Source organism: Vidua macroura, chromosome 19 (genome assembly GCF_024509145.1).
Source record: "Vidua macroura isolate BioBank_ID:100142 chromosome 19, ASM2450914v1, whole genome shotgun sequence".
NCBI lineage: Eukaryota > Metazoa > Chordata > Aves > Passeriformes > Viduidae > Vidua > Vidua macroura.
The window spans coordinates 2,047,600-2,070,154 of NC_071589.1; the positions used below are offsets into that span (position 1 = coordinate 2,047,600).

A 22,555-nucleotide genomic window follows, 5' to 3' on the forward strand; every position below is an offset into this window, starting at 1 on the left:
GGTGAGAGTGAAGTGCTGGCTGTGGTTGTAGCTGGCAGGAGAGCACGTTCCCACTAAAGGAAATTTCCACCAAAGAAAAGTCTACAAAATCCCAGAGTTGCTAAAATTGGGAGAGAAGAGCAGGTCCTTTCTTTACACACTGTATATGGCAAAAAATGAACATGAATTGGTGAGCAGGCGGGAGTGTCGATCCCTTCCTTCCAAATATAGGGACGGGGCTGAACCAGGGGAGCTAAGCTGAGCCTATAAAAGCTGTCAGGGAGAAAGCCCTTGTTGGTGGCTCCTGATGTCCTGGCCATGCTCATGGCCATGCTGTGACTGAGCTGCAGAGGGACAGAAGGCTCCTACCACAGGTCCTGTTCCCCATGCTTGCAGCCTCACAAGGCTGTAGCTGTGGTGGGAGTTGTGCTGTAGATTCCCCACTGGGCCATTCCTTGGGCAGGGAAGGAGTGGTCTCTGGTGAACTTTGCTGGCCTTCAAAAGGCACAGTTTTTTGCAGTGAGAGGTGTTGGGCCTTTGGAGAGGCTGCAGCTTAGTTGAAGTCTGACCTTTGACTCTTTCTCTTTCAGAGATACGAGATGTCAGCTGGCTCCTTCCTGCTTTCGGTTGGCTGATTGTTAAGGTGAGGATGTGAGGCATGAAAACTAACAGCTTTCCCAGGCTGGCATGAGCTGGCTTTTCTCCTGTGCCCACCATGGGCAGTCCCTGTTTTTCCCCCTCCATGAGCTCCTTTAATAAGCCACAGCACGTGTCCATTCCTGCCCACTGTGGCTGCTCAGCAGGAGACTAGGACATGTTCCATGTTAATAGCGAGTGGGGGAAGTCATAAATTAAAAACCAGAAGAAAAACAATCTTCAGGGCTTCACTTTTAATAAGCACTACATGAATCCTTCAGATCTGACCACTTTGCTGGGGAGCCCTCCTCCTCCTTTGGACATGGATCTCCTTTCCCTGGGGCCATGGAGGGTGGTAGCTCTTCTTCACTGCCTTTGTCCCTTCCAGCTTGGAAAAGCAAACAACTCCCTCAAGATCTCGCCGCACACACCTGAGAGCTGGGAGGGTGAGCTTGGAGAGGCCAGCTGGGGGTGAATGTTCAGCTCCACTGTGCCCTAAGCACCACACAGGGGACAGCCCAGCAGGGTCTGTCTTTCAGAGCCATGAGCAGGGACGCTGGCATGGAGATTTTTGGTGAGGCTGCACCGTACCTGCGCAAATCGGAGAAGGAGAGAATAGAAGCCCAGAGCCAGCCATTTGATGCCAAGACCTACTGCTTTGTGGCTGACCCCGAGGTGGAGTACACCAGGGGGAGGATTAAGGCTGCACAGGATGGGAAGATAACTGTTGAGACAGAGGATGGCAGAGTAAGTGCATTCCTTCTGGCCCTTCTCCCAGCCCTGCTTAGGGACCCAGAGCATCTGCTGGGGACAAACTGAGAAAGCACCAGGCTAGCTCAGGCAAGAATCTGCCCTACCCTCCCCTGTCTTCTGACTGGGACCAGCACAGCCTCCACAGGAAAGTGTAGCTCTGGATGGTGGGATAAAAGTATTCATTGGATAATTATTCTTGGTTTGGGCTCTAAAAATCAGGCAATGCTCTGAACTAGGTTGGATTGCAGCCTTGCCAGACTTAACTTAGTTTTTAACACTTTCTCAGCTAAGGCTGTCATATCCACTCATAAATTCCTTCCTTTACTGGTAGCTGAGCAGACAGATAACTTTGCAAGTCGCCCTTGACTGTGAAATTGTCAGTGTCACTGGTTACAGTTTCCCAGAGGAACATCCAAGGTGTTAATCTTCCAAAAAGCTGAAATGTCTTAGCAGCTTGTGCCCTGACACCTTTTGTAAGAATAACTGCAGCAGTCAAAGAACAACCACGACCAACATCTTGGCAGTAGGTGCTACAAGGCTTTTAGAAAGCAGTGGCTGAGTTAAGCTGCTGCCAGCTGTGAACATCTGCTGCCCCCACAACAAATCCACAGGCTCTGGCAGTGGGACAGGGTGGTCCCCATGGTGTGAGCCCAGCAGACGGTGCTGTTTGGTAGAGACAGAGCCTTTCTTTAATTGGGAATGGCCACAGACAGGAATGGAACAAGTCTGTCCCAAGGATGGATTTGCTGTTGATGACTCTGGCACTGTCATGGGAACCCTGGAGGCTGGGAGGTTGGCTTGCCAGCAGATGTGCCCCAGGCTCTTACAGCCATGAGCAGCGGAGACCTGAAGTTCATAAGCAGTGATAATGTGTTGAAAGATCTGTTCCAGCACAAATCATGTCTGTGTGGTCACAGCAATTCCAGGAAATTGACATCCTGTCAATGTACCAGTGTTGTAGATTTCCTGGCTGGCTGCAGTGTTTGCCCTGAAATAATCATATTTTGCTTAGCACAGTTAAACAGAAAGAAAAATATGAATTAGAGCAGCCTTAGAGATGTTATTACTTCTCTGTGGTTGTGGAAGGACTGTCAAGAGTTGCTGAACCAAGGTTTGCTCTTTCTTTCTGGATTATAGACAGTTGCTGTCAAACCTGATGATGTGTATGCCATGAACCCACCTAAGTTTGACAGGGTTGAGGATGTGGCCATGCTGACCCACCTGCATGAACCTGCTGTCCTCTACAACCTCAAGGACCGCTACAGCTCCTGGATGATCTATGTAAGTTCCTTCCTCTGGCAAAGGAGAAAACACAGCTGCAGGAGCTGGACTTCAGTGACACCCCTATTTTTTTTTTTTCCTGCAGACCTACTCGGGTCTCTTCTGCGTCACTGTCAACCCCTACAAGTGGCTGCCGGTGTACAACCCCGAGGTGGTGTTGGCCTACCGAGGCAAGAAGCGCCAGGAGGCCCCTCCACACATCTTCTCCATCTCTGACAACGCCTATCAGTTCATGCTGACTGGTGAGTGCCTCTGTTTTGGCCAGACTTGGAGTAACAAAGTGTGTCAGAACCGCTGCTTCTGCCAAGCGCCGTTCCATACTGCTGTGGCTCAGTCACCTTTGCCAACTCTTGCAGAGTGCTTGGTCTGGTAATATTGAAGATTGTCTGCTTGGTTTTTATTATCAGCCCCAAATCATGCAAAACCAGCTCCAGACAGTTTTCCCCATCTCCTGAAATATTTACTTTATTTTTAAAGCACTGTGTTCTTGTGCTGCACATTATCTGTATTTCTGGTCTGAGTACTAAGCCAAGCAGCCTAACAGGGACCTCTGCAAAAGGCAGTTGCACTTGGACAGGACACACTATCTGGGAAATCCCTGGGCAGCACACCTGCACGTGGCTTCGAGGAACAGCAGGTAGATCCAGAACAGAGCTGGTAGAAATATTGTCACCGAAACACATGGTTTTAATTTGAATAAAGTCCTGTCCCATATTTAATAGTATTAAAGAATGGAAAAGACAAAAGGAAAAACAAGCACAGGATGAGCGAAGGAGGAGGAGAGAAGACAAAAAGTGGAGTATAGGGAGGGAAAGAGAGGTGGAGAGTAGACCATGCACCTTTTCAGTTTTGTCTGCAGGGATTTTGTTTCATTCCCCCTGATGGACACCAGGTCACAGGTAACTGAGAGCCAGCACTTTCCCTACAGCTTCTCTGACTGCAGGTATTTTTCCCTTCGACAGATCGTGAAAACCAGTCTATCCTGATCACGTAAGTGCAGCTGCCACTCTGGACTTTGTCTCCAACAAGACGTGGGCAGATTGTTCTTCACTCTGAGCCCTCTTTCCTCAGCGGAGAATCCGGTGCTGGGAAGACGGTGAACACCAAGCGCGTCATCCAGTACTACGCGACAATCGCCGCCGGCGGGGACCCGGCCACCAAGAAGGAGCCCCCGATGAAGGTGTGAGGAGGAAGGGTGAAGGGCAGTTCAGGATGTTTTCCCCTTGTGGACAGCACTGGTGACACACACTTACCTCAAAATATTAGCTTCAGCTACTCTTTGAAAGGAGCAGGGGCTGATGTGTGGTTAGAACCACAACAAATACAAGCCACCAGTGCTGCCACTGACACTGCCAAGGTGTAGCTTTACCTGGACTGAAACAGGACTGGTGCCCAGGAAGAGTCAGAGGCTCCAGTTTCTTAGCATGGATCAATCTGTCGCTGTGGCTGAGACCTGAGAGCTCTGACTGTGGGAGAAATTCTGAATAAGAGGAAAATGAGTTATTTGTTGCTTATCCCCAGCACTGGTTCTTTGTGCTGGAGTTGAGACGGTGCAGCAGTAGCACTGTAGAGCTGAAATGAAGTGCACATGGCTGCACACATAGAGCCACTTCTTCCTACCCCATAGCTCACGGTGTTTTTCAGTAATTATTCAATTATTCCTGCAGGGTACGCTCAAGGATCAAATCCTCAGTGCCAACCCACTGCTGGAGGCCTTTGGGAACGCCAAGACCGTGAGGAACGACAACTCCTCACGCTTTGTGAGTCATCCTGTGTCTGTCCCTCTGCCCTCCTGTGCTTCTAATGCTCTTTGCCTGCTTGTTAGCTGTGACTGCAAGCCCCTTGGCTGGGAAAAATGTTCTTGCTGACCAATTTCTTTGTTTTTTAGAAATGCTGATGTGTTAGCAGCTGTTTCATGCTCACATTGCTGCAGCAAAGTGTTCCCCTTTATCTATCTTTATATATCAAAGCTAATAAGACTGATTTGATGATGCTGTCACTAAGACTGAAGAGATTAAAACACTCTGAGATTGCTGCACTGATCACCACCTTTTGTCTGCTTGCCAGGGTAAATTCATTCGTATCCATTTTGGAACCTCTGGAAAGCTGGCCTCTGGTGACATTGAGACCTGTGAGTAACTGAGGGGGGCTGGCAGCCTTGCTGGAATGTAAAGAACCTGAAAAATGTCTAAAATGTGCATTCACGTTACAGACTTGCTGGAAAAGTCAAGAGTCACTTTCCAGCTGAAAGCTGAGAGAAGCTACCATATCTTCTACCAGATCCTCTCCAACAAGAAGCCTGAACTGCTTGGTAAGGACAGCCACCACCTGGTGACATTGAGTAAAGCCAGTGTGGGAAACATTTCCCTCCGTGTGCCAGCTCGGTGACAGAGGATCCAGTGGCACAATGCCCTGTGTCACATGCAGAGCAGGGATCATGTGCTGATTTATGTCCTCAGCATTGCAGCCTCGGCCCTGCCCAGGTTCCCCAGGCTGTACTTGTGTCCCTGCGTAACAGGGTCACACTAGGGCTTTACTCCCTCTCCATTTATCCTCCCTGGGTAAGTTCTAACACAAACTGTGTGCAGGTGAGGTGCAGAGGTGGCCATTGTACTCTGCCTCACACCTTGCTATTCCCCATGGTGTGGAAATTCCAGCTTAGGCGAGCCATGGTAAGCAATTCTGGGTGCAGGATGGGCAAGTACCCCGATCTACAAACCATGTAGCTGAGCTTTTCATCACATGGGCAAAGGTTATTTCCTGTTTCCAGTGCAACCCCTCTGACCTTTTCCCCCTTCCCACTGCCACGGCACTCCCTACCCGTGTCCCACATCTGTCCCTTTGGCCACACACCCAGCTACTGCTCTCATCCTCGGTCCACTCTGCCCATCCTTCCCAGCTCTCCACAGAACATTTCCCAAGGTGGAGCTCCTGCTCCCATCCTCCCACTCTGTGTGTGTCATGGATGAGGATAAGCACAAACCTTATCTAAAAGCCTCTTTCTCAAAAGCTGTTTCTGTGGATGGCCTGTGTTCTGTGCCTGCTGAGTGCTCAGCTCTCAGTTCACAACACATTAAACTGGAAGGACTGCTCAGCCAGGGGAAGGCAGTTGAAAGCCTTTACTCTTTCTGGTCTCTTAATAGAAAACCAGGAGTTTGGGATGCAAGAGGAAGGAGAGCTTGTGAAACCTTGCTGAGCCATTGTTCCACCTTCCCTGCCAGGCTCTGGCTCTCACGCCTGTGTTTGCCTTTCAGAGATGCTCCTTGTCACAGCCAACCCCTATGACTACCCCTTCATCAGCCAAGGGCAGATCTCTGTGGCCAGCATCGATGACCAGGAGGAGCTTGTTGCCACAGATGTGAGTACAGGCAGCAAGGAGAGACTTTTACAGTCTCACTTTTGCTCTCACCACTGTTAAAACCAGCTGATCTGTCTGGTGTGCAGGCAGCCATTGACACTTTGGGCTTCAGCCCCGATGAGAGGATGGGGATTTACAAGTTGATGGGGGCGATCCTGCACTATGGGAACATGAAATTCAAGCAGAAACCACGTGAGGAGCAGGCAGAGCCTGATGGCACAGAAGGTAATACCTTCCTGGCTGGGAGAGAAGTATTTCCAACTGTTTCCATGCCATTTCTCAGTAGAAATTGAGGGAGTCTTCCAGGAGAGATGTAATAAACATAAAAAGGAGGTTTGATTTTCAACTTACTGCGTCAAGTAGAGGCACTTTCTGCATCCAGTTTATTCCTGATGACTCTGCTGTAGGACCCTGTGCCTGGGGCACATCACTGTAGTGTTCTCCAGTTTCTGGCTACACATACACACTTGTTCTGCCTGGGTGACATCGTGGAGAAGTGGCTTGATGGGAAAAAGTCTCTGTTGTCCCATCAACAGTGCACTTCTGGGTTTCACCACATCTGTGGGGCTGCTGTAGCCACTCTGCCATGAGGACCAGTCCTACAAGGCTGTTCAGAAAAGGAAATGAGAATGTTAGTCAAGATTTGTGGATGGGGTAAAGCCAATCAAGTTGCAAGTTTCAGAGTGAGTTCTGGCTGGTTCAAATGCCCTATGTGTGTCTGAGCTAAGAAGAAAGTATTTCAAGTTATTATTTTGTTTTCCAGAGGCTGACAAAGCAGCATATCTGATGGGCCTGAACTCAGCAGACTTGCTGAAAGCTTTGTGCTATCCCCGGGTGAAAGTGGGAAATGAATATGTCCTGAAGGGCCAGACAGTGGATCAGGTGAGCATCGAGGAGCAGCAGGGACCATCCTTTCCCTAAGGAAAAGGGATGGGTGCAGGTCACAGCTGAGAATGGTGGGGGCCATCAAGGCCTGGTAGTGCAGTGTATGCGGGCGTGGTGAGGGGTGTTTTGTTCTGGGGGTGCACTGGCAGTGCCCTGACACAGGTGTGTGACATCTCCCTGCAGGTGCACCAGGCAGTGAATGCCATTGCCAAGTCTGTCTACGAGAAACTCTTCCTGTGGATGGTTGTTCGCATCAACCAGCAGCTGGACACGAAGCTGCCAAGACAGCACTTCATTGGGGTCTTGGACATTGCTGGCTTTGAGATTTTTGAGGTTTGCAGTACTCTCAGACTTCTGCCTGTCTCTAAATGCTTTTTTCATTTTGTTTGTCTTCTCTGACCTTTCCTCCTCCTCACCCCAGTGCAGCCCTCAAGAACAGGGCAAATCTGTCTGAAGCTGCTTCTGCCTTTGTAGATCCATCACCCTCTTTGTAAAAGAAGAGGCAGGGCAGAAGCATAGCCATGAAGCTGCTCTCCCTCTCTCCCCACAGAGTCTGTATTTAGGGACATTAGGGCCACTCAAACATGACCAGTGCAGGCTGCAGTAACCATGTGCTGCACTGCACAACTTTTCTGTAAGCCTGGACACCCATGGTATATTCTTTATTGTTATCAAAACCCTTTTGGGACAGTCTGGCTGACCTTGCTGTGACATCCCCGTGAAAAAGAATTGATCAGAGGCAGTTTCACACTATTAACACACTTACTCAAATATTAGTTCAACAGCTTTGAGCAGTTGTGCATCAACTTCACCAATGAGAAACTGCAACAGTTCTTCAACCACCACATGTTCGTGCTGGAGCAGGAGGAGTACAAGAAGGAGGGGATTGAATGGGAGTTCATTGACTTTGGCATGGACCTGGCTGCCTGCATTGAGCTCATTGAGAAGGTGAGTTTCTTAAGCATCTTGTGCAATCACACAAATTGAATCTGTAAAGGGTTCTTGAGAGTGTTTGCTCTGAGTGCCTTCAATACTCAAATCTCTCTGGGAAGCTTTCAGGTCTCTTCACCTCCTCTGTTTCTTTAAATATTACCTTTGTGAGTAATTAATTACACTGACAGGATTGTATCCTGTCTTCTGAAAAAGACATTGGTGCTATTTTTCCTTCCTTCCTTCCTTCCTTCCTTCCTTCCTTCCTTCCTTCCTTCCTTCCTTCCTTCCTTCCTTCCTTCCTTCCTTCCTTCCTTCCTTCCTTCCTTCCTTCCTTCCTTCCTTCCTTCCTTCCTTCCTTCCTTCCTTCCTTCCTTCCTTCCTTCCTTCCTTCCTTCCTTCCTTCCTTCCTTCCTTCCTTCCTTCCTTCCTTCCTTCCTTCCTTCCTTCCTTCCTTCCTTCCTTCCTTCCTTCCTTCCTTCCTTCCTTCCTTCCTTCCTTCCTTCCTTCCTTCCTTCCTTCCTTCCTTCCTTCCTTCCTTCCTTCCTTCCTTCCTTCCTTCCTTCCTTCCTTCCTTCCTTCCTTCCTTCCTTCCTTCCTTCCTTCCTTCCTTCCTTCCTTCCTTCCTTCCTTCCTTCCTTCCTTCCTTCCTTCCTTCCTTCCTTCCTTCCTTCCTTCCTTCCTTCCTTCCTTCCTTCCTTCCTTCCTTCCTTCCTTCCTTCCTTCCTTCCTTCCTTCCTTCCTTCCTTCCTTCCTTCCTTCCTTCCTTCCTTCCTTCCTTCCTTCCTTCCTTCCTTCCTTCCTTCCTTCCTTCCTTCCTTCCTTCCTTCCTTCCTTCCTTCCTTCCTTCCTTCCTTCCTTCCTTCCTTCCTTCCTTCCTTCCTTCCTTCCTTCCTTCCTTCCTTCCTTCCTTCCTTCCTTCCTTCCTTCCTTCCTTCCTTCCTTCCTTCCTTCCTTCCTTCCTTCCTTCCTTCCTTCCTTCCTTCCTTCCTTCCTTTCCTTCCTTTCCTTCCTTTCCTTCCTTTCCTCCCTTCCTTTCCTTCCTTTCCTCCCTTCCTTTCCTTCCTTCCCAGTTACTGCACAGTTTTTGCCTGACTTCTCTTGTTTTCCACACACTGTGTAGTTCAAAACTGTGTATTAAAATCTTATGGGTTCTTTTAAGTATCTTGCCAGCTGTTCACAAAATATCTTGTTTACTTGCTCCTCCCAGGCTAATTCTCTATAAAATACCTCCAGTACTTCAATTTTAGCATGTCTTTCACTCTGTATAATTATAGCTTGAATTGATCTTATTTGAAAACCCCATTTTTCCATTCAGCCCATGGGCATTTTCTCCATCCTGGAAGAGGAGTGCATGTTCCCCAAGGCAACTGACACCTCTTTCAAGAACAAGCTCTATGACCAGCACCTGGGCAAGTGCAGCAGCTTCCAGAAGCCCAAGCCTGGCAAAGGCAAGGCTGAGGCCCACTTCTCCCTGGTGCACTATGCTGGCACAGTGGACTACAACATCACTGGGTGGCTGGAGAAGAACAAGGACCCTCTGAATGAAACTGTCATTGGGCTGTACCAGAAATCATCTATGAAAATTTTATGCCATCTTTATGCCAATTTTGCTTCCATAGATGAAGGTAAGCTTAGAGAATTATGTTTCCAGTTTGGGATTTCCTACTGTACCTCTCATCTGGTGTGGATCAGTGTTGAGTCAGTGCTTGTGTGCTGTGTGTTAGATGCACAATTATAACACTGGCAAAGGGATCTGCAGCAGTTCCTCAGCTGGACTGTCATCTCATTTTCCAGCTGAAGGTGGTGGGAAGAAGAAAGGAACCAAGAAGAAGGCCTCTTCCTTCCAAACTGTCTCTGTACTCTTTCGGGTAAGTGTGTTCTCTGGCAGAGACTGTCACACCTGGCTCCACAGCCGTATTTTCATTTTAAGACAGGAGGGAAGTTCTTCAGCAGTAACCATTTACTTTGCTGATGCCTACAAAGGATTGTAGAATATTCACTAGGAGAGTAAGGAGAAAGTTCTGAATTTTTGCTGTTCAGCAGTCAAATCACTTTGAGAACCGAGATAATACACAGCTTAGAAATGATCTCTGTTTTACAGGAAAATCTAAATAAGCTGATGTCTAACTTACGAACAACTCATCCTCACTTTGTGCGTTGCATCATTCCCAATGAAACAAAGACCCCAGGTAATTCACAAAACATAGAACAGGAAGGGGCAGAAGGAGCAATGCTGGAGCAGTCAGTATGTCCCCATGCTGCTCTGTCACAGGCCTGATGGATCACAAGCTTGTTCTGCACCAGCTGCGATGTAATGGTGTTCTGGAAGGCATTCGGATCTGCAGGAAAGGATTTCCTAACAAGATACCATATGGGGATTTCAAACAAAGGTCAGAAATAACATTCTTGTGTTTGCATTGAGCCCAATTCATTTGAAAGAACACTCTTGTTAAACCAGCCCATGATACAGTTGTTAGGAAAAGACTATTTTAATATTTAACACGCATGGAAAGCAAAAGACATATCTAATAGCATGGTCTGTGTGGGCAGTGCCCACCCAGATGCCTTCCTCAATACTGTATGCCAAAACCTATTTTTAATTCATTCCTGTTAATTTGAATGTTTGGATATTCTTTGCTTGAATTCTCAAATTGGGCACAAGCATGTTTCAGCAAAAATAGAGAGGGTGCTCTATGCACATCCTGTATTTTAACTGCTATCTAGTAGAGGTTTGAAGAGTGTGGTTTGAATAATTCTAAATAGAATGGTTTTACAAAGAGGAAATTGTGTTAAATCCAATACTACTTCTTGATGAAATGCTAAGTTTGACTGTCAAATAGAGCTGCAGTAACAGAAGGGACTCCAACAGGAAATCCAAGTTAGTTCCACATGACCCTGTCATTTTGTAGTGGGTTAATATTTCGACATGCTAACATTTCTACAGCATTAGCAGATTCATTTATAGATAAAACCCTACAACCAAAAAATCTTATCATGGGAACTGCTGCAAATAAGACATTTATAAAAGGCTGATAAATTCAGGACAACCCAGCTGGGGTCATCTGCTCATTGTGTTAGAACAAAGGCAAATGTAGGGTCAGATCTCTAAGAACAAAGCAATCATCCCCCCTTACAACTCTGTGCAGGGTGTGCTGGAGAGCAGGACACTGAGAAGGGCTGAAATGGTGTTTTGGCTACTACCTGAAGGCATTGGCCCAGCCATTGATGTGGGAGGGCAGATTTGTGTATTGATGCTGAAAATAGGTATGGAATAATCTCTGAGTGTAGGATTAGGAAGTCCATTGCTGGATCCAAAGTCTAATTCTGGGTTACATGGTACAGAAGGAATGTGAGAAGCTGGAAATGGTTCAGAAAAGCAGTTCCCTTACTCTTAAAATCCATCCATTTTTTGAATTTACAGCTAACCCAATGAGCTGGACTCCTAGAGTAGTGATAATGACTGTGACACAGATGAGCAGAGTCTCTCAGGTCCAGAGAACAGACTGTCCATGCCTTCAGTCTCAGTGAGGGCTGTAACACATCCTTGGAACCTACTAAATTGACCTGCTGCTATTTGCTGCTTTTCTTACTGCTTTGCTATTTGAGGCTGGAGGTGTGAGTCAGACTCAGCCTTCCTCTGTGTCTTCAAACTGACAGCTGTTCTTGTGGCATCCTGTGCACTAGAATGGTACTGATGGGTAAGCTTTTTTCTTTATTTTATCAGATACCACCTTCTGAATGCCAGTGTCATTCCAGAAGGAAAGTTTATTGACAGCAGGAAGGCGTGTGAAAAGCTGCTGTCTTCCATTGAGATAGATCATACTCAGTACAAATTTGGACACACTAAGGTAAAATGTTTAATTTTGCCATACAATAGGAAAACATTCGTTGCGTTGAAATGTAAACCCAGCAACGAGTGACGCCTGTTCTTTGGCTGCAGGTGTTCTTCAAGACAGGTTTGCTGGGTGTCCTGGAAGAGATGAGAGATGAATGTTTAGGACAGATGATCACACGGACCCAGGCTTTGTGCAGGGGGGTACCTCCGGAGACTTGAGCTGAAAAGAATGTTCGACCACAGGTGTGTGTCCTCTGCCAGGTCTGGTTGCTCAAAGATTGGCTTTATTCCCAGTACTGATGGATCACTTTGGTTTCAGGGAGTCCATCCTCTGCATCCAGTACAACATCCGTGCATTCATGAAAGTCAAGCAGTGGCCCTGGATGAAGCTGTACTTCAAGTTAAAACCCCTCTTAAAAAGTGTGGGAACTGAGAAAGAGCTGGCCATGATGAAGGAAGAGTTTGAGAGAACAAAAGAAGAACTGGCTAAATCAGAAGCCACAAGGAACAAACTGGAAGAAAAAATGGTGGCTCTGGTGCAAGAGAAGAAGGACCTACAGCTGCAAGTACAAACTGTAAGTAAATTAAATAATTTTTGGCTCTTCAGATTACATCAGTTTTGTCTGAGTGCTCAGTAAAGGGCTGAAAGGAAATTCTGTTATTTCATGTACCAGCCACTTAATAAGCAGGTGATTTCTGAAAGTGTCAGTGCCAATGTGTAATAATGAAACACATTTCTGTTCTCTATAAAAAGGAAAATGAAAATTTGGCTGATGCTGAAGAAAGATGTGATCAGCTGATCAAACTAAAATTCCAGTTGGAAGCAAGAATAAAGGAGGTAATGGAAAAGCTGGGAGATGATGAGGAGATGAATGCTGACCTGGCAGCCAGAAAGAGGAAACTGGAGGATGAGTGCTCTGAGCTGAAGAAAGATATGGATGACCTTGAGTTAACATTGGTCAAGGATGAAAAGGAAAAGCATGCCACTGAAAACAAGGTGCTTTTTATTTCTGCAATGTTTAATAACAGTTGCTCTGTTGATGTATAGCCTGTAAAAATTCAGTAAAATGAATGCTTACATGCTGCTGTGTAAGGAGATCCATGGGCCTGGTATTGAACCTGGGCACCCCTGTTGTGCAGGAAAACCAACCCATAAGCATGCAAAAATGCATTAAAATTAAAGTTCAGCATTGCTTTGTGACTTCTGAAGGGTTGATATATAAGCAGAGAGACTGTAGAGTGTGACCATACAGTGGTCAAAATCTCTCTGGGAGTCTAACAGCAAGTTCATTGTGTGTGTTCATGGCCTACATGAGGGCCAAAATTATTAGTGACTTGAAGTATTTTGCCTTACAATAGGTCAAAAATCTGACTGAAGTAGTGACAGGTTTGGATGAGACTGTTGCAAAGTTAGTGAAGGAGAAGAAGGCCCTGCAAGAAGCCCAGCAACAGGCACTGGATGACCTGCAAATAGAAGAGGACAAGGTTAATACCCTCACCAAAGCTAGGATCAAGCTGGAGCAGCAAGTGAACCATGTGAGCATGTTCAACACAAGGAGAAGGAGCAGATTCTTTAGTTGTTCTATCAGTCATGTACCATATGTGTATGTTGCAGGTTGAAGGATCTTTGGAAATCGAAAGAAAAGCGTGTGTGGACCTTGAACGAGCAAAGAGAAAGCTTGAGGGAGAATTGAAACTTGCACAGGAAACCATAGTAGATCTAGAGAATGATAAACAACGTTTAGATGAAAAATTAAGGAAGTATGAGAAACAATTTAGTAGATAATTTATTATTTGGCTTTAACTGGACATATTTTCTTTTAATAAAAACATCTCCTTCACAGGAAAGACTTTGATTTTAACCAGATGCAAAATAAAATTGCGGAACAGCGAAATTCAGGTACTCATTTGCAGAAGAAGATCAGAGAATTGCAGGCAAGAGACTTTACTTCATCATTCCTGTTTGCTCGTTTTAAACTGTAGTACCATGAATAATGCTTGTCCACAGTTTGGCAATGGCTCTGTCAGACACAGGGGAAACTTCCAGCAGCTTCTTATGGAAGCCAACCCTTTGTCCCCCACTACCAAAACCTGGCCGTGCAAACCCAATACAACAACAGAAAGCTGTGATCTAAAGCTAGAAGGAGTTGATCCATGAGTACTTTCGTGTCAGTAAGTCTTTACCTACAATGCCAAGAAAGTGAAATTCAAAGGAAGTTTATTTTGCTTACAGTCTCCAAAACAAGGTTCTTGGTGTTCTACTGTGACAAATCTGCAGTAAAACCTAACCTAAGCACTGAATGACCTGTTCCCTGTTTTAGTTCCTGATGTGCTATTCCCTTGTCGTCCAGGCCCGTGCTGCAGAGCTGGAAGAGGAGACCATGAGTGAGAAAGCAACACGGACAAAAGCAGAGAAGCGTTGTGCTGAGCTGGCTCGGGAGCTTGAGGAAACCCGCGGGAGCCTTGAAGAGGCCGGAGGAGCCACCACTGCTCAAACAGAGCTCAGCAAGAAGCGCGAGGCGGAATTCCAGAAGATGCGCCGTGACCTGGAAGAGGCCACGCTGCAGCACGAAGCCACGGCTGCCGCCCTGCGCAAGAAGCACGCGGACAGCACAGCTGAGCTGGGCGAGCAGATCGACAACCTGCAACGCGTGAAGCAGAAGCTGGAGAAGGAGAAGAGTGAGATGAAGATGGAGATTGACGGCTTGGCCGGTCGCACAGAGGCCATTACCAAGTCCAAGGTGTTTCTTTATAACTTAAATTCTCGAATTACCATTATTTCTGTCTGATGGGAACTTTACAAACACACTTACACAGATTCCACTTTCTGATTCTCTTTCAGGCTATTCTGGAAAAAAGGTACCGCATACTGGAAGATGAGATGAGTGAGATGAAAGCCAGACTTGAGGAGTACCAGAGGAATGTGAATGAGGTGGTGATGCAAAAAGCCCAGCTCCAGACAGAGTCTGGTAAGGAAGGTTCACACGCACAAAGATGTGCTGAGAGGATATTTTTTCCCTTCAGTAGCAAACAGATTCTCTCATTCTGAGAATCCTCTCAGAATTCTCCACTCTCTGACCAGCTTGTTGTAAGGTCATTGAGCATAGTGCTTAAGGGGAATCTTAGAATGAAACTGGAAATTTGAGAAAAATTGTAAAATGGCTCAGGAAAAATCTGAAGAAGACAATATGGAAGGGCTACAAGAAGTACTGAGAATTCTAGAGATGATGGCATAAGCTTTAGGCACCTCTTCAAGAAAGGGAAGAGATTTACTTCAACCCCCAGGACAGAGGGTAATATGGAATAAATGTTTTCCAGTTAGTGTAAATCTTAAGAAATGAAACTTTAGGGTTTATCCCTTGCATCACAAGGACAATTATGGGAAACTGCTCCAGCATTTTGTATCAGTTCAGCCAGTGTCACAGCATAAAATCCTACCGCTTTAAAAGAAACAATTAAGCAAATTTTCGAAAGCGTTTTTCTTCAGGAAAAAAATAGTATCCAGTGGATCAGAACTGTAATAAGGGGTACAATTAGAATTAGGGAATCAGGTGAATTTTGATAAAGAAAGAACAACAACAAAAGCATTTTGAAGGATTAAAATATATTGTGCAGAGTTAGACGTATGTACATAATGGAAGCAACTGATAAGGTAAACAGTGCTGTGTGATTCTTCTCCTTCTTCTTCTCCTCCTTCTTCTTCTTCTTGTTATATGAGTGTTTTCAGGATGTTTAATCTGAACAGTATTGAGAACTTACCCTCTCTTGTCATAGGTGAACTAAGCTGTCAACTCAAAGAGAAAGAAACCATAAGGCTGCAGCTGTCCAGAAACAAGCAGGCACTTACACAGCAGATAGAAGAACTCAAGAGGCAGCTGGAGGAAGAGATCAAGGTAGTGCAAACTACTGAGCACCTGAAAAAGCTTTGAAATGTATCAGGGTCTCATTTCATTTCAGTTGAAAAAGACTTTTGGGAGTTTGTAAATATTGCCTGTAGTCCAACACTGTAAAATTAGTCTGGGGAAGGATGTGTACAGTAAGCACCGTGTGCAGTAAGTTCTTTGCAAAGGATGACTTGGGCATGCTGAAAGTTGATGTAACTTGGTGGATTTGTTCATGTTTTTAAATTTTAAAGCCATGATCTATGAAATTTCTTTAGCTTCTATAGCTACAGGGAAGACAAGTTACAACATATGCCAAGGTGAAAGTATCACTTTTGGTCTTTTCTAGTGGTAGAGTTGGTGACAGGTAAAGGCAGCTTCCTGAACACTTACAAAGCCCCAGCCCTTTGTCTTCTGCCCAGGCTGCAGTGATCATATTCCAGATGTGCAAGGTCATGAGGTCTCCTGCTGGTCACAGTTAACAGAAATACATGACATTGTGGGTCATTTTAGGCCAAGACTGCCCTGGCCCACGCCCTGCAGTCCGCTCGCCACGACTGTGACTTGCTCCGGGAACAATATGAGGAGGAGCAGGAGGCCAAGGGGGAGCTGCAGCGAGCCCTGTCCAAGGCCAATGGTGAAGTGGCCCAGTGGAGAACCAAATACGAGACGGACGTGATTCAGCGCACGGAGGAGCTCGAGGAGGCCAAGTACAGAATAGATGAGATGAGCTGTCCAGATGTACACTGGGCAGAACATAGACCCACTTTTATTCACCTAATCTAAATTATTTTTTGGGGGTTTGCATATAGTCTTAATTAAAATGAGACACATAATGCAATGTGTTTTTTTTTTTTTTTTTGATCATATGCTTGTTTTATTTATGTGCCTTAAGGAAAAAGCTCTCTCAGCGTCTCCAGGAAGCAGGGCAGCAGGCAGACATGCTGAATTCCAAGTGTGCCTCCTTGGAGAAGATGAAGTTTAAGCTGCAGGGGGAAGTGGAGGATCTGACACTGGACCTAGAGAGAGCAAACACATCAGCAGCTGCCCTTGACAGGAAACAGCAGAATTTTGATAAGGTCATAAGTGAGCACAGTATCTTTCAAGTGTAGCCTTCCAGAAAGTCAAACTAACACTCTGTACATCAGTCAGTGCTGAAGTCAAGGTGAATCTAGTTAAAGCCACTAGGGCATGGCAATAGGAATTTCTCCTGGTTTAAGAGACTGCATTATTTATCTAGTACAACATATAGTCACAGATAAAACAACATTTTCAGTACCAGCAGGAAATGAAACATAACAGCGTCTCCTATGAGGAAAGGCTGAGAGAATTGGGATTGTTCAGCCTAGAGAAGAGAAGCTTCAGGGTGACCTAACTGTGGCCTTCCAGTGCCTGAGGGAAGCTACAAGAAAGATGGAGAGAAGCTGTTTACAAGGGCCTGGAGTGACAGGACAAGGGGGAATGGCTTTACACTGACAGAGAGTAGGTTTAAATTGGATATTAGGATGAAATTCCTCCCTGTGAGGATAGGGAGACCCAGGCACAGGCTGCCCAGAGAAGCTGCAGATGCCCCTGGATCCCTGGAAGTGTCCCAAGGCGAGGTTGGATGGGGGTTGGAGCAACCTGGGATAGTGGAAGGTGTCCCTGCCCATGGCAGGAGATTTGGAACTAGGTGATCTTTGATGTCCCTTCCAACCCAAAGCGTTCTATGATTCTATGATGTCTTCCAGGTCATGGCAGAATGGAAGGGGAAGTATGAGGAGAGCCAGCTGGAGCGGGAAGCTCTCTCTAAGGAAGCAGGCTCGCTGAACACAGAGCTTTTCAAAGTGAAAAATGCCTATGAGGAAACCTTAGATCAGCTCGAAACAATCAAGCGGGAGAACTCCGCTCTCCAGCGTACGTGTTGGGCTCTGGTTTCCCATCAGCTCTCACAGACCAACCACAGCAAGGTGTGCTCCACGAGCACACTCATGCCTGCTGGAGGGCACCAAGTGACAGCACTCTGTCCTTCCTGTGCTCTCCATCTTAATGCAGAATACCAGTGTCTTACCAAAAGCTGTCGAGCGTGTTTGTAAAGTGATTAAGCCAATAAAGCAAATGTCCTGGCTCTCTCATCTGCTGCAGACATTGAGGTGCCATTCCCAGGCAAAGGTAGTGATTGTGGGAGACTGAGCAGCTCATGAGAGTGAGTTTTACAGATGCACTGAACACAATGACAGGATCAGGAGTTTTACACCCTGATGGCATATCTGTAGATGTGACACGTGCAGGGCTCTTCCAGGCTCTCTGGAAGGAGGGCTGTGAAACCACACCAATGCCCCACTTGGCCTGCATGAGTTGGTTGTGTCTGATTTTATCTGTACATATTTACAGACATGTATTGTGTACACATGTACATTTGTGTATACATATTTATGTGTGCAAAAGGGGTGCTGAATGCACCAACAAAGCATAGCGTTCAGCTCCTCTGGTTGATGCCATTCTTCTCTCACAGAGGAAGCAGCTGATCTCACAGAGCAAATTACTGCAAATGGCAAAATGATCAGAGACCTTGAGAAAGCCAAGAAGCAAGCTGAAATAGAAAAAAATGGTGTGCGAATAGCTCTGGAGGAGGCAGAGGTGAGTTAGTTTAAGTATTACTTAGATAGTAAAGAGCATGCTGAGCAGCTTTCTGTTCCCTTTTCTGGCAGTAACTGTGTGTAAGGTTACAGTGATTTCACAGAACTTCCTAAAGTTTGTGGCAATCATGCCACAAACTTTAGGAAGTTCTGTGAAATCACTGAGTACCACCTCAATAATCAGGTTCTCTGAAATGTTACCTTCATCTTTGTTTTTCCCTTTTTTCTTTTAAAGGCAGCTCTTGAGCACGAAGAAGTCAAAATCCTTGGTGTCAACCAAGAACTTACTCAGATAAAGTCAGAAATCAGCAGAAAGATTGCTGACAAGGATGAGGAGATCAACCAGCTAAAAAAGAACCACGAAAGGATTGTGGAGACAATGCAGGGTGTTTTGGATGCTGAGATCAGGAGCAGGAATGAAGCCCTGAGGCTGAAGAAGAAGATGGAGGGAGACCTGAATGAAATGGAGATCCAGCTGAGCCATGCCAACCGCCAGGCTGCAGAGGCACAGAAGAACCTGCACGGCACCCAGGGAGCTCTTAAGGTCTTGCTTTACCTTCTGGTTGATTAATTTTTTAAGCACAGTATTTGAGAAAGTCATTAGGACAAAACTGGCTCTTTAAATACAGGACACTCAGCTGCACTTGGATGATGCTGTCAGAGCACAGGATGATCTGAAGGAGCAGGTGGCCATGGTGGAGCGCAGAGCAAACCTGCTGCAGGCTGAAGTTGAGGAGCTCCGGGCAGCCCTGGAGCAGACGGAGCGGTCGAGGAAATTGGCTGAGCAGGAGCTTCTGGATGCCACTGAACGTGCCCAGCTCCTCCACACCCAGGTACTTTGCTTTGCTAACACTGATGTATTTTGGGGTCCAGAGATTGATGGTGGAAGAATGAATGGATGAATTGACCTCTAGGTGTAGACACTTAAAGCCTCTCTCTTTCTCCTTCGTAGAACACCAGCCTTCTTAATACAAAGAAGAAGCTTGAAACTGATATAGCACAACTCCAAACAGAGATAGAGGATGTTACTAATGAAGCAAAAAGTGCTGAAGAAAGAGCTAAGAAGGCAATGACAGATGTGAGGATGTTACTGTGGTTTTCACTTTGAATTTTCAAGGCTTCCAGCAGCATTGCTGCTGGGAGTTAATGTAAATATTCTTGTCACATGTTGGACAAGGAACCAGTCTGTGGGCCTGGTTGAAAAGGTTTTGTGTCAGAGGAGGATTAGAGCAACAGGGAACATGTCCTGCTGACAGATGGGGCTGTTGCCATCATAAAGAACTAAACCTAAAACAAAATAACTTTATTCAGTGGTGCATGAAAATGTAATCCACAAAGAAATCCTGCAGTATTGAAACCGGTAAAGTGGCTAAGGTGTCTGAATAGTTATCTTTGCAAAATCCTATTTATCAAATTTTTAAATGAGAATTGTAAATTTCCATTCAAAATTGGTGCAAAATCCTCCCATGCAAGACCTGTGAAGCTCAGCCAGGCAATAGGACTGGTGTGTCATGGGACTCAATCTGCTAATGATTTTTGATGCAGAGGATTAAACCAAAATCTTAACGCTTAGAGACATGATGTGGAATTTAAATAGAAAACTTTTCAACTTGCTCATTAAAAAGAAAAAAAAAATAGAATCTCAGAATAATTAGGATTGGAAGGGACCTCTGGAGATGATCTACTCCAACCCCTCTGTCCAGGAAGGGTCACCTGCAGCAGGTGACACAGGGACACGTCCAGGTGGGTTTGGAATGTCTCCAGAGAGGGAGGCTCCCTGCCCTCCCTGGGCAGCTGTTCAATGCTCTGCCACCCTCCATGGAAAGAAGCTCTTCCTCATGTTGAGGTGTTCCTCCATTTTAATGATTTCTATTCTCTTTGAATAAAAGTAGAAGAAAACATTACAATGAATTATGCACACATATATATTTATATAAAACTTCTAGTATTCATATTTTTCAATTTAGACCTTTTCAGATATTTTGCTGCCAAAGCAATTTTTTGAATTCTACATTAATTATAATTATATAATTACAACATTTTTTATAATGTCACTCAATATTTCTGAGAGTCCTTAATTATATTGTGTAGGAATCCAACTCTTGAGAGCAAAATAAATCTTAGTTTGTCTTAAATAACATAGATTATTTTAAACTGCTTTGTGCCTTTGTGGCACTGCCCTCCAGGAGGTTGGGGCAGTAGCAGGGCAAGCACTAAAGCACAGTATTCAGCACACCCCAGATGTGTTGAGCACTACAGTAAAAAAGACAACCCCGACGGGGAAGAAATGATGTTTGGCTCCAGATCAGAAAGACGAAGGACAGCTTTATTAAAACTATACTATATTACATTAATATATTATTTAAAGAGAGACTATCTTATTCTACATACATCTTACTTACTTATCAACTAATTAACAAAATTGTGACTGTCTGCTGAGAATCTGAGACACAGTTGGATCTAATTGGTTTTTGAACCTAAATAACCTTAACTAGAATCCAACCCAGCAATCACTGCAGGTAAACAATCTCCATACCAAATTCCACATGGGAAAAACAAAGCGGCAGAAATAAAAATTGTTTTCTCTTCTTCTCTCTGTGCTTCTCCTGAGAGATAGAATTATGTCTCTCTGTCCAGAAAATGGGAATGTCACAGAGCACAGAAGTCTTTCAGCTGTGCCATGTCCTGTTCCCAGACTCTGCTGTTGCTCTGGCTGTTTTCCCCTGGCACCCAGCTGTTAGTGAGGTCACAGTGGGACAGAGCATTTTCCCTTTCTGTCACTCCAGCTCTGTGTGCAGTAAGGCAGACTTTTCCCATCCTTTTCCCTACTATTTCCTGTCATGTTTTTGCCATTATCATGTGATGGAAAAAAAAAAAACAAACAAAATAGGGAGTGGGGTGGCAGGAATGGTGAGCAGGACACGGGAGTTAATCTTGTGCTGGTGCATGGTATGTGCTGTTCTTTCACATTCTTTCAGTTTCTTGTGTCATCTCCCTTCCAAGGCAGCCAGGATGGCAGAAGAGCTGAAGAAGGAGCAGGACACCAGTGCCCACCTGGAGAGGATGAAGAAGAACCTGGACCAGACGGTGAAGGACCTGCAGCACCGCCTGGATGAGGCCGAGCAGCTGGCACTGAAGGGAGGGAAGAAGCAGATCCAGAAGCTGGAGGCCAGGGTGGGTACCAGCACTGATGGGTGTCAGAAACATCTTTCTTCTCCAAGTCCTGTGTGAGGGCTTAAGCCAATTGTTGATTAATTCACCAGATCCGAGAATTAGAAGCTGAACTGGAAGAAGAACGTAAAAAAACCTCAGAGGCTATGAAAAACATGTGCAAATATGAACGGCGTTTCAAAGAGCTCACTTTTCAGGTGGGTAAAAATAGAAAGCAATTCTGATGTTTTGTCTCCCAAGGACATAAAATTGCACATTCTCTTTCCACAGTGTGAAGATAAAAAGAAGAACATGATTAGGTTACAGGATCTGGTAGATCAACTGCAGATGAAAATCAAATCTTACAGAAAACAAGCTGAGGAAGCTGTGAGTCACTAAAGTGAAGCAAATACTTATTTCCCAGTTCATAGGACTATCAGTTTAAAAGTTGGCTCTGTGCCCCAGCATGTTGCCAGATGGTTTTACATTTTTGTTTTGCAATTTCAGGATGAACAAGCCAATACTAATCTCTCCAAACTGAGAAATGCACTGCATAAGATAGGTGAGGCCCTGGAAAGGGCAGACATTGCTGAGAGCCAAGTAAATAAACTCAGAGCTAAGGCCCGAGAAGGCTCTGCTACAAAGGTAAGGCTTTACTGCACGTGTGCTCTTTGCTCAAGTCAGTCTAGCAGCAGGTTTGTGCCTTGCCAGTGCTACAGGCATCATTTGGAAAGGACAGCTCTGGAAGGAAGGGGCTTTAAAAGACAAGCTGAGTGGGTTGGGGTTGTTAAGATGGAATAAGCTTAGCAGTGCATGTGTCCTCGTTTTGTCAGTGAAAGAATGGAATTATTCTTTTCTTCATGCTCCAGCTGTGGATGGTGGCCATCTTGGTGTTACCTGCAGATATTCAGGTCACACAGTGGTTTTAAGGGTTCCACACACATCTGCACTGGCTCAGGCTCCACTTGCACATCCTAGCTGGATGGTGCTCTGAGATGGATGATTTTAGGGATCAAAAGACTCATTTTGGCATGTGTAGACTAAACAAAGCCTCTCCTTTCTAGGTGGTGTTAGGAACTGAAAAATGAGCTTCTGGGATAACTAGAACTTCCACAAAGTACCTCTTCAGCTGTGGAAGTGATTTTCCCTTTGTTTATGAACACAAACATTTTCTGTTGCTGCTGCTGCACCAGTGTCAATAAAATAGATATCTGCAACTTCAAATGCTCTAAATGTGAATGTTTAA

The 22,555-nt window shown here is 45.5% G+C and overlaps 1 protein-coding gene across 1 annotated transcript; it reads left to right on the forward strand.

The window, feature by feature from the left end:
* Positions 1 to 1,084: 1,084 nt before the first annotated feature.
* On the forward strand, positions 1,085 to 22,533 carry LOC128816910 (myosin-3-like). The gene is given in 40 exon segments (XM_053994893.1): positions 1,085 to 1,362; positions 2,506 to 2,649; positions 2,735 to 2,891; positions 3,612 to 3,639; positions 3,721 to 3,829; positions 4,317 to 4,409; positions 4,717 to 4,780; positions 4,862 to 4,960; positions 5,904 to 6,007; positions 6,094 to 6,232; positions 6,771 to 6,889; positions 7,076 to 7,225; positions 7,670 to 7,840; positions 9,141 to 9,450; positions 9,620 to 9,693; positions 9,927 to 10,014; positions 10,098 to 10,215; positions 11,550 to 11,673; positions 11,766 to 11,858; positions 11,860 to 11,903; positions 11,980 to 12,235; positions 12,415 to 12,657; positions 13,020 to 13,196; positions 13,276 to 13,421; positions 13,505 to 13,595; positions 14,012 to 14,401; positions 14,503 to 14,629; positions 15,435 to 15,553; positions 16,055 to 16,251; positions 16,437 to 16,620; positions 17,272 to 17,437; positions 18,036 to 18,160; positions 18,395 to 18,703; positions 18,789 to 18,992; positions 19,112 to 19,237; positions 21,163 to 21,333; positions 21,423 to 21,527; positions 21,601 to 21,696; positions 21,817 to 21,954; positions 22,374 to 22,533. Coding segments are annotated over 40 exon segments (5,826 nt in total). The 5' UTR covers positions 1,085 to 1,158; the 3' UTR covers positions 22,398 to 22,533.
* The last annotated feature ends 22 nt before the right edge of the window (positions 22,534 to 22,555 follow it).